The following is a 12,001-nucleotide window of genomic DNA, read 5'->3' as shown; positions in this document are numbered from 1 at the left end:
GAAATAGAAACACTTCTGTACACGGGCTGATTATTGTGCACATTTCTTCTTACAGTGTGCTTTATATGTTACAAGGGTTTAAGGTGCCATCTCGTACCAGCTTGATTTGGCCTATAGTCACACCTTCTCTTCTTCTTCAAAGTCTTTTCTGTTTTTTTAAAGATTTTATTTAGTTGTCAGTGAGCAAAAGTATCGGGCTGCAGGCAGAGGGAGAAGCAGACTCCCTGCTGAGCAAGGAGCCCGATGCAGGACTCGAACCCAGGACCCTGGGGGTCATGACCTGAGCCAGAGGCAGATGCTTAACTGACTGAGCCACCCAGGTGTTGCTCAGAGTCTTTTCTTAAGCTCCAGCCAGTTGTATGCTTCATTTTTTTTTAGTCTTTTTTTTTTCTTTTTTGTGGTATAAAACACATAAAATTTACCATCTTAACCATTTTGAAGTGTGCAGTTCGGCAGTGTTAAGTATATCACATTGTTGTGCAACAAGTTTCTAGAACTTCTTCAGTTATTGAGCATTTAATTTTTAAAATGTAATTGTAACCATATTTATGTCTATTAAATTTTAACTTGCTAGTTTTAGCCTAGTGTGATATCTTTTGGAAAATTCAATTCGATCATATGGTACTTGACTTTTAGAGTGGTTATTACTCCCAAGTGATAGACATTCATAATTTGTATGAATTTCCCTTTTATGTCCTTATCTAAGTTTTAATTTAAAGGATTGATCAGGGGGCACCTGGGTGGCTCAGTGGGTTGTGTCTGACTCTTGATTTCAGCTCAGGTCTTGATCTCAGGGTCATGAGTTCAAGCCCTGCAATGATGGAGCCTACTAGGAAGGAAGGGAGGGAGGGACAGAGAGAGAGAGAAAAAGGGAGAGAGAGGGAGGGAGAAAGGAAGGGGGGAAAGAGAGGGTCCTGGGATCAAGCCCCACATTGGGCTCCCTGCTCAGTGGAGAGCCTCCTTCTCCCTGTTCCTTTGTCTGCTGCTCTGCCTACTAGTGCTCTCTTTTTATCTGTCAAATAAATAAAATCTTTAAAAAAAAAAAGAAAAAGGAAAAGAGAAAGAACATGTTTTGATAAAGCTGGCATGATTTATTCTTACTCTGCATGGATTGGTTTCTAATGTTCACTATTTTTGTTCTTTTTAAAGAGGTTATAAACTATCAAGGATTTTGTTAATAAATTAAGGAGGGGTTGGCAAATTACTTTTGTAAAGCCTGTGAGTCAGGAGTGGCATTCATGTTTTGTTGTTGTTCTTGTTTTTAATTATTTTGGCAGTCATATATTTTTTAAAAGATTTATTTATTTGACAGAGAGCACAAGTAGGCAGAGAGGCAGGCATTGGGGGGTGGGAAGCAGGCTCCCTGCTGAGCAGAGAGCCCGATGGCGGGGCTCGATCCCAGGACCCTGGGATCATGACCTGAGCCAAAGGCAGAGGCTTTAACCCACTGAGCCACCCAGGCGCCCCTTGGCAGTCATATTTTTAAGTCATTATTTTAAGCAAAGGAATATCATGACGTGATAATTTTATGAAATTTATATTTAATTAATAAGTAAAGTTTTATTAGGATACAGCCAAGCTCATTCATTTATGCTTTGTCTATGATTGCTTTCATACTACTACTATAGCAAAGTTGAATAGTTAAAACAGAGATCAAATGTCTCTCAAAGTCTAAAATGGTTTTGGGGGGTGCCTGGGTGGCTCAGTGGGTTAAAGCCTCTGCCTTCAGCTCAGGTCATGATCCCAGGGTCCTGGGATCCAGCCCTGAATCAGGCTCTCTGCTATGCGGGGAGCCTGCTTCCTTCTCTCTCTCTGCCTGCCTCTCTGTCTGCTTGTGATCTCTGTCAAGTAAATAAATAAAATCTTTAAAAAATAAAAATAATTTTTTTTTAAGAGTTTGAGAGAGAGAGCAAGTGGGAAGAGAGAGAAGCAGGCTCCCCGCTGTGCAGGGAGCCCAACACGGGGCTCAATCCCAGTATCCTGGGATCATGGCCTGAGCCAAAGGCAGATGCTTTACCTACTGAGCCACCCAGGCGCCCCTCAAAGTCTAAAAGGTTTACTACATAGTTAGCCCTTTACAGAAAAAGTTTGCTGACTGCTACTATAAATTGATGTCAACCTCTAATTTCCAGATTTTGTACTTTTCAAATCCTTTCTGAAACGTGTTCTCTGTATTCAGATCTCTTCTTTTTTTTTTTTTTTTTTTTTAATTTTGTTTTATTTCTTTGACAGAGAGAGAGATCACAAGCAGGCAGAGAGGCAGGTAGAGAGAGGCGGGGAAGCAGGCTCCCGCTAAGCAGAGAGCCCGATACGGGGCTGGAACCCAGGACCCTGAGATCATGACCTGAGCTGAAGGCAGAGGCTTACTTAACCCACTGAGCTACCCAGGTTCCCCCCTGAAAATCCTTTTCATTTATGAGAAAAGAATGACAGGTTTTCAAGAAACTACCCCATGTTTTTGTGAGTTTTTTTGTTTTGTTTTGTTTTTTAAATATTTATTTTTTTGACAGATAGCGATCACAAGTAGACAGAAAGGCAGGCAGAGAGAGAGAGGGAAGCAGGCTCCCTGCTGAGCAGAGCCAGATGCGGGACTGGATCAGAGGACCCTGAGATTATGACCTGAGCTGAAGGGAGCGGCTCAACCCACTGAGCCACCAGACACCCCTTTTGTGGGGTTGTTTTTTTGTTTTTACCTCCTGAATGTTTTCACTTAAATCATCCCTTCAGTTCAAGTGAGCCAGTCATTCACCAAACCATTCACTCACCTCCCACTGCACTGTGCCCACAATGGGCTGGGTTACAGGAAGACCAGCCCTTTGGGACCTCTGCTCTCAGAGTTCATGGTGTAATAAGAAATGTGTCCATATGTCCCTCAGAAAGAATGTTATAATTACGTTTAACCATAGTAAGTACCTCCCTTTGCCAGGGGCCATGGGAGTGGTAGGGCAGGCCACACAGGGCCACCGTTTAAGGAGTTCCTGGCCCAGCAGAAGAGACAGGAAGACACAGAGGAATTCTAGGTTTTTGTGACATTCCTGCACCAGCAGCCACAGTAACCTCGGGGTTCTTGGCCCACGTCTCTCTGGCAGGGCTGGGCAGAGCCTCTGGAAGCTGAGTTATTCCAGGAGCAGTGAGGAAACGTTTGTGGGTGAAGGAGAAATAAAAGAAGGTAAAAAACAGATGAGCTCTGGGGAGGGCAGGGGTGAGAGTCAGTCCGCAGGTAGGGAAACTGCTGGTATGGTGGCTTGGTATGGGAGGAAAGGCTAGTCAGTTTGAATATGTAAACGAAGGAAAACCCTCCAAACGTGTACAGTCCCTCAAAACACAGTACAGGCTTGGTAGAACTTTTGTGCATTTTTTATGGTAGCAAATACAGAAAGGTACAAAGAAAATAAACATTTACTTATGACAGAATGACTATCAACATTTTCGCCACACACAATTTATTCAAATGGATTGTTTCTGTGGAATCGGAGTTCCGCAAATGGATGGGCTTCCAAATGGGGGAAAATAAATTTTGGAGTTTCCTTCAGCAATGTTATGTTTAAAGGTTGCCAACCTTCAAAGCAAATTTTATCTGATGCAAAATTGATTTATTTGGGAATAATAGGAATTACAATTCAGGACAAACAAGCCATAGCAAAAGCCGCAGGCAAGTTCAGAGAACAAAGGACAGGAATGCTCTTTTATAGATGGAAGGGGGTAGTTGGGAAAGGCTGTTACAGAAAGTCCACTAAAGTAAACTGCGAGTTGGAAGTGTCTTGGCTTTTCATTGGCTTAGCTGTGACAGTCTTGCCTTGTGGGGGCCATTGCTGGACAAGGAGACAACCTTTCTTTCTCTTGCTGGGGTAGTAACATGGGTTTCCTTCTGTTGAGAATGCAAGATATTAGAAAAAACAAGAAAAAGAATGCAAGGTACTTCACTTCTCTTCCTGATGGGTCTACAAAGTCTGCAATCAGTAGTAGGATCTGAGGTCTCCGCTTCTGGCCTCCCAACTCCATTTTATTTTATTTTAAGATTTTACTTATTTATAACAGAGACAAGAGAGGGAACACAAGCAGGGGGAGCTGGAGATGGAGAAGCAGACTCTCCGCCAAACAAGGAGCCAACCCTCTGTTGGGTTCCCTGTTCAGTAGGGAGTTGCTGCTCCCTCTCCAGCTCCCCCAGTTTGTGCACTCTCTGTCTCTCTGTCAAATAAATAAAATATATTTTTTAAATGTTTTATTTATTTATTTAACAGGCAGAGACACAAGTTAGGCAGAGAGGCAGTCAGAGAAGGGGGATGGAAGCAGGCTCCCTGCTGAGGAGAGAGCCCGATGTGGGGCTCCATCCCAGAACCCTGAGATCATGACCTGAGCCAAAGGCATAGACTTAACCCACTGAGCCACCCAGGTGCCCCAAATAAAATATTTTTTAAAAATAAGTAAATAAAATGATGTCTGCAGGTTTCTCAGTGGCAAAGTTACTGTTTTATACCTTGAAATTAACAAGTATTCTGTGGTGAGATACTCGGCTTGGGACTATGTAAGTTAAATAGCCATCACTTAGCCGGCACTGTCCCATAGAATTTTGTGTGATAATGGAAATACTCTATAATCAGCACTTCCAGTATGGTAGTCACTAGCCACATGCGGCTGCCAAATGCTTGGAATGTGCGTAGTGCAATGGAGAAGCTCAAACTGAGTTTTTATTTAATTTTAATTAGCAGAAATTCAAGTGTTCTGTAGCATGTACCCGATGGCCACAATATTAGCATTTCAGCCTTATATTGTTTTTAGCATCCAATCCTGTCTTTGCCTGAGTCAGTTTTTATGGTGGTGGCCAAATGGTGCTCAGTTTCTAATTCCATCACTGTACACATTTTAGTTGGCTTTCTCCTCTAGGGAAGTGTTCCTTCTCCCCCATTTACAAGTTGGTATAACCCGTATGTTTACATTTGTCTTTACACATATCTGAATTGGGGGGCCAGTTCACATGTTTTACAGATGCTACACAGGTTTGCATTTTATAGAATACGTTTGTATGTGATCTTACTACTTTATTTTTACTTTTTTGAGAGAGAGAGGGAGATCATGAGGGAAGGGAGGGGTGGAGGAAGAGGGAGAGAGAGAATCTTAAGCAGGCTCCACACCCAGCATGAGCCCAATGCAGGGCTTGATGTCACAACCACAAGATCATGACTTGAGCCAAAATCAGCAGTTGGTCGCTTACCCAACTGAGCCACGCAGGCAGCCCCTTATTAAAATGTTTATACAAATTGCTATAACTTACCGCTTTAGTCATTAAAGTATACATTATATTAATTATATATGTCATATAGTACACATATTTTAATGGCCAGAGGAGAGTGGTAAGAACCTATCTTACTGTCAGGAATGTTCAGGGACACCTGGGTGGCTCGGTTGAATGTCTGACTCTTGGTTTTGGCTCAGGTCATGATCTCAGGTCAATGGCATCGACCCCCGTGTGGGGCTCTGTGCTCAGCGGGGACTCTGCTTGAGATTCTCTCTCCCTCTGCCCCTCCCCCTGTTCTCTGTCTCTCTAAATACATATCAGTAGTTTACCTTGGACACACAGAGCACATTTTATCTCATTAGATCATGCCAGGCAATTCGAAACAATTAATATTGGTCTAGATGGAAAATTACTGAAGAATCTGGTATGTGGAAAAATTGTACATGAAACTAAGTCTATAGTTTTATGTCTTTAAACAGTTATTTTTGGGGGTGTCTGAGTAGCTCAGTCATTGGACACCTGCCTTCGGCTCAGGTCATGATCCCAGGGTCCGGGGTTCGAGCCCCGCAATTGGGGAGGGGGGGGTCCCTGCTCAGCGGGAAGCCTGCTTCTCTCTCTCTCCCACTCCCCCTGCTTGCAATCCTTTCTCACTCTCTCTCTCAAATAAATAAACAAATAAATAAATAAAATCTTTTAAAAAAATAGTTACTTCTGTATAATGAGTAGCTTGTTACCAGAATTCTGTTGCCTTAATAAATTTAAAGTTACGTGATTTCTAGTGCTGTATATTTTTTCAGTACAATTCTTCCAAGCTCTTTTGAGCTTCATAATTTATTCTCCCTTCCCTTGTAGGGTAACCTACAGTTGCTGCAGAACTGCTTGGCAGTGTTAAATGGAGACACATAAGCCACACTCCACCTTCGGTTAAAAAGGGCTGCCTTCCTTCAGATTTTATTTTTGTTTTCTTAATGATATTAAGCATTTACTGCTCACTGGAAACAAAAGAAACAGCTGACAAAGTGCATCTACTCTCCTTTTTCCTGAGAAACCACGGAGCGGTGCCGTCCACGGGCTCCACCAGTGTGTGCGGTGGGACGTGGCACCCCTGCACCTGTGTGGTCCCTGCGACAGCTGTCCCTCACCGTGCGCGCCTCCTCTCCCGAAGCCCAAAGTTCAGTCTTGTTTTAAGTAGCCTCTGTAACTGTGTTTGTTTCATGAATAGTATTCCTTATGGCTGCCAGTCTTACTTAACTTTTAAGTATTTTCTGAAGTTTAACCCTTTTAAAAATACATTGCTCAAACGAGATAAAGATTGCCATTACCTTTTTTTGAATTTTGTTTTTAAAAAACATTGTGTACCACCTTAGTTCATTCATGTATCCTGGTAAAGCATCTTAATCAGACTTATTTTTAATTAATGGACATTTCTTAGAAGTTTTGGGACAGATTTTATGTAATCTTTATAAGTATGATTTCTGATGAAAAGCAAATGCATTAGTATGTTTGCCTTAAACTTGTAGACTAAACCAACTATTATCAAATAAACAGTGATAACAGTGATAGTTTTTAACTCTGTGGTCATTGTATCACTCTAAAATGTGGAGTAGCTGTAATAAATCTACTCCTTTATTACGCTTTACAGTGTAGGTCTTCGTTTGTCGTTTTTCTTTTTTTTAAACAGCATATTGAACCAAGTTCACCAGTCCCTTTACAAAAGAATGAACTGCTTCTCTGTGTGCGTTTAGACTTTCATAGAAGCTGGACCTGGGCAGAGGCAGGTTAGAGGCAGACATTTCTGAAATACAGGAGCAGACAGAATGGTCTGTTACGCTTTCCTGACGTCCATCTCTGGCTCAGCCAGTGAACCATGGGCTGTGCCATTGAGCCCACTCGATTGTTACGCTGGTGTATAACTTGGTGTGTGGAGAGAGAGAGTGCTGTAGAGAACAGCATTTGTCGGTGGGGGAGAAATTGGAAGATTTGAAATAAATTGAGTACAAAAAAGGGTATTATTGGCCTTTTTAATGTAAATTAACATCAAGTTATTTCTCATTTAAAATTGGGTTGTGTGGTTTGATTTTTTTCACTAACTTCTCTTGCAGTTGGAAACCACAGGTATTTGGGTTGGTCACGCCTCGTTTACATTTTCCCAAACCCTGGTCTAGGTCTTAAAAGAGTAGTCACCGTGATTCCAGCCTTGCATGTTCTGTTGCCTTACTGGTGTGCTGGTTAATGTTTCTTTCATTGATGATGTTCCCCGATGCCATTTGAACTTGATTTTTCTGTTGCCTGAGAAATCTCCGTGTTTTGTCCTCCTTCGTGTCTCCTTCACTGGTGAAAATACGCCTATGCGATGCTCTCCAGTGGGTGAACGTGGGACAGAGAGCCCTAGCTTCTAGATTCGGGTGCAGTCCCTTCACTGGCTGCCCCTGTGGCCTCAGGCAGGTTCGCTTGACCTCTGTCTGCCTCAGTTTCTCTACTACAAAGGACATCCTGACCTACCTCACAGGGGTGTTGTGAGGATTAATAAACATTGGTACAGTGCTTTGGAAATGTGATGATGCTGTGTGAATGCTGAGAAATAGTAAGTACACGGGCGCCTGGGGGGCTCAGTCGGTTGAGCGTCTGCCTTTGGCTCAGGTCGTGGTTCCGGGGTCCTGGAATCAAGCCTCACATCCGGGCTCCCTTCTCATTGGGGAACCTGCTTCTCCCTCTCCCCACCCCCTGCTTGTGCTCTCTCCCTCACTGTGTCTCTCAAGTAAATGAATAAAATTTTTTTTTTTTTTAAAAATTGAAAGAAATAGCAAGTGCAGGGCAAAAAGCTGTATATGGTGTTCCACATAGCCATCAGCTAATCTGTACCAAGGAGGTCTTTTGGGGGAAGAGGGTAGGAGAGTGCCCCCATCCCTTGGTGCCTGGTTTACATTTTTACATTTTCACAATGTGTGTTGGGGCGGGGTAGACTTGGAAGCAGCAGTTACATATTAGAGCATATGTGGGAGGGTGCTTAAGGAACACATATAAATGAGCTGACTGCTCTATGCAAGGGCATTCTCACAAAGCGCAAGATAAAGAGCATATGTTACTCCCTCAAGGCCATACTTTAGGAGAGGTTCTACTTTGTACCTCCAGAACAATTGAAACGTTCCATAGTTCACTGCTAGTTCCTGATAATTGCCGTGGTTTCACTGCTCTTGTGCTGGGGCATTCATTAAGCATTTATTGGCCGTTGTCGTATGCCTGGGGGCACGAAGGACAAACAGGAGGACGCCCAGGAGCACAGACAAAGCCCTGCACGGGTAGTATAGTGTCTGCCACAGGGGACACTTTATGCTCTGAGAGGGAGAGAGCAATCTAGGCAGTGGGAATGACCCAGGGTGTGAACAGGGTGGGCAGGGGAATGAAGGTTGTGGGGTTTTTGCAGTGAGGGTGAGATGGCAAGAGAGGAAATTGCAAAGGAAAGTGGGTCACGGCAATTGCACTACTGGGTATTTGTCCCAAAGATACAAATGTAGTCATCCGAAGGGGCACCTGCACCCCGTTTATAGCAGCGATGTCCACAATAGCCAAACGATGGAAAGAGCCCAGGTGTCGAATGGATAGAGAAGATGTGGTATGTACACAAACACACACACGCGTGCGCACACAGGGATATTACACAAAAAAGAAATCTTGGGGCGCCTGCGTGGCTCAGTGGGTTAAAGCCTCTGCCTTTGACTCAGGTCATGATCCCAGGGTCCTGGCATTGAGCCCCACACGGGGCTCTCTGCTAGCAGGGAGCCTGCTTCCTCCTTTCTCTCTCTCGCTCTCTGCCTGCCGCTCTGCCTACTTGTGATATCTGTCAAATAAATAAATAAAATCTTTAATAAATAAGTGAAATCTTGCCATTTGCAACGACATGGACAGGACTAGAGGGTATTATGCTAAGTGAAATAAGTCAATCAGAGAAAGACAATTATATGATGTCACTGATACATGGAATTTAAGAAGCAAAACAGGATAGGAGGAGGAAGAGAGGAAAACATAAAACAAGATGAAACCAGAGAGACAAACCAAAAGAGACTTAATCATAGGAAGCAAATTGAGGGTTGCTGGAAAGAAGGAGGGTGGCGGGATAGGGTAACTGGAGGTTGGACATAGGAGGGCATGTGATGTAATGAGCGCTGGCTATTATATATGACTGATGAAGCACAGACCTGCACCTCTGAAACCAATAATGCATTATATGTTAGTTGAATTAAAATTTCGAAAGGAAGGAAGAAAAAGAGGGTCAGGCCCAGTGAGGCTTATAGCCTGGGCAAGATGTCTGCCCCTGGTTTGGAAAAGCTTATACAATATTAACGTTCTGTAGCAAAACTATAGAAGTTGAGCTCAAGGTGGTCTTTTTGAAGAGAGGCACTACACGTTAAACAGAGTTTAAAGTATTAGTAAGACAAGTCTGGCTGGTTTAAGAGGAAAACTGCTTTAGCGGAATTAGAGTGGTTCAAGGCCTTATAAAAAACACCAAGCTGGGGCGCCTGGGTGGCTCAGTGGGTTAAAGCCTCTGCCTTCGGCTCAGGTCATGATCCCAGGGTCCTGGGATCCAGCCCTGCATCGGGCTGTCTGACCGGCGGGGAGCCTGCTTCCCTCTCTCTCTCTCTGCCTACTTGTGGTCTCCGTCTGTCAAATAAATAAATAAAATAAATAAATAAATATAATAAATAAATATAATAAATAAATTAAATAAATAAATAAATACTTGTGGTCTCCGTCTGTCAAATAAATAAATAAAATAAATAAATAAATTAAATAAATAAATAAAATAAATTTAAAAAAAAAAAACAAACAAAAAAACCACCACACACACACCCCAAGCAAAACTTAGCTTGCACACCATCTCTGTATGGAACTACCTGAGACAGATGGTACACCTACCTCAACTCCACACACACAAAACGGATTTCAATACTATGACATATCTTCTGTTGTATAAACAACCTAAAACTTCGTTTCAGACTTCCCAATCTAAAAACCACGGTCAGAAAGCATTTATAAACTCCAAGCTCAGAACTCCTGCTCACACCTCAAAGCAAAGCCAAAACTCATACGCACAAAGGTACTTACTTGCGTATTTTTTTGTTTTGGAGACACTGTCTACTCATCTGACAGAAACACAAAGGGAAAACGGACACACAAAAAAAGCGAAACGAGAAAAGAGTAAACTTCCTGCCCAAGGACAACCCTCAGGGGCAAAACACACTGCCGAGACCTCAAAGTTACGAACTAAAGGAGAAACAAAGCCATAGACACGCTAATACCACCTGTCGTTACACTACAAAGAAACCAGGGGAAAGCGCGAACGCAGTCCCCCACTACCACAAATTATGCAGTCGAGTTTCCCACATTTGGGGAAATCGCAGGGGTCAGCACATCCGGAGTGCAATGGATAAGCCTCGCCCTGGGAAAACCACCTTCGTGATCATGGTATCTCCCCTGCCAGGTAAGTATGAGCTGCTCTCCGCGCCCCCTCACACACCCTCGCGCCCCACCCGCTCCTTACACACGGTCACTTCCCTCCCGCCGCCCCCGCGACCCCCGCCCCACGCACCACCCCCGCCGCCCCCTCGCCCACCCGCACAACCGCGGCGGGCGCCTTCGTCGGGCCCCACGCGGGGCCGGCGGGCTCGGGCGCGGCGGGCCCGGCAGTCTCCGCGCGCCTGCTCCTCTGCATACGCCACGCCCTTGTCGTGACGTCCCCGAGCCCTGTCGCCAGCTCCGGGACAGCGGATGTCCTCGGCCCCGCCGAGGCCGTGGATGCCTGGGCGGGGGGGCGAGCGCCGAGGGTGTCAGGACCTGGGAGACCAGAGAAGACGGGTCCCGAGGCGCCCAGAAGTTGACGGCCCCACGGGGAGTGGTTAGGGCTCGGGCTTGGCCTCACCTTCCTTTCAGCAAAAATTATACGCAATAGCAACGGAGAGTCAACTAAACGTTAAATACTAAGATGGGAGTTTTGTCACCAATTTAACATAAGATTATTTAACCCCCATTATGACCTTTCAGATTACGTGGTAACCTAATCTTGCAACAGTGAAATAACATTCGAACAGAAAGCATCAGGGCAAGGAGGCCATCGTAGAGTAGATGCGTGGACTGGGGACGGTGTTGAATAGTCTCTGAAAACCAAAGGAAAAGAAATGTCACATTTCCATCCTGCAGGGTGAGCTTACCTCTTTCAGGCTGTCTAGATTTACCTTTCCTTCTTCTATACAAGGAGATCCTATCTGGATATCAAGTGGAGGTAAGTGTCAATATCCTTTCCAGATATGACCAAAATGATTCAACTGTTGTATGTCCCTGGGTGACTGCTGCTCAGGAACGAAGCAAGGCAAGAGACAGGACTAGAGATTATAGGGTTAGCAAAGACTTCCCTGAGGTTCTAGCAGCATAAAGATCCAAGGAAACATTTTTTTTTTTTAATTGAAAAAAGGAAAATTATCAAAATTAAGAAATTCACGCCGTTACAATATTATTATTCTACAGGAGTTACTCCATTTCCATCAGTTGTCCCAATATTCTTTGCATTTCATTATGTAGGCATTTTTGAAGGCAACAGGCCAGTTATTTTGTAGACTATCCTTCAGTTTTGAGTTGTCCTATGTTTCCGCATAAGTACATTCAGGTATGCATTTTTTTTTTAAGATTTTACTTATTAAAAAAAAAAAAAAAAAAGAGAGAGTTTACGGGGCGCCTGGGTGGCTCAGTGGGTGAAGCCTCTGCCTTCGGCTC

At 44.0% G+C, this 12,001-nt stretch overlaps 1 protein-coding gene and 1 non-coding gene across 4 annotated transcripts in view; one reads left to right on the top strand and one right to left on the bottom strand.

Annotated features, from left to right (window-relative positions):
- The window catches only part of SNX6 (sorting nexin 6), a 60,752-nt gene extending 53,509 nt beyond the window's left edge, over positions 1 to 7,243 (top strand). For all 3 annotated transcript variants that reach the window (XM_046008844.1, XM_046008843.1, XM_046008841.1), the window contains one exon: positions 6,089 to 7,243. In XM_046008844.1, coding sequence (XP_045864800.1) covers positions 6,089 to 6,142 — 54 coding nt within the window. In that variant the 3' untranslated portion in view covers positions 6,143 to 7,243. The remainder of the gene's footprint in view (positions 1 to 6,088) is intronic.
- Positions 7,244 to 10,559: 3,316 nt separating this feature from the next.
- LOC123945038 lies at positions 10,560 to 10,723 on the bottom strand. The gene has a single exon (XR_006818960.1). It is a non-coding gene; the product is annotated as a U1 spliceosomal RNA (small nuclear RNA).
- Positions 10,724 to 12,001: the final 1,278 nt, after the last annotated feature.

Source organism: Meles meles, chromosome 6 (genome assembly GCF_922984935.1).
Source record: "Meles meles chromosome 6, mMelMel3.1 paternal haplotype, whole genome shotgun sequence".
Lineage (NCBI taxonomy): Eukaryota > Metazoa > Chordata > Mammalia > Carnivora > Mustelidae > Meles > Meles meles.
The sequence above is the reverse complement of the archived record's forward strand: the minus strand, read 5'-3'. Positions and strand labels throughout refer to the sequence as shown.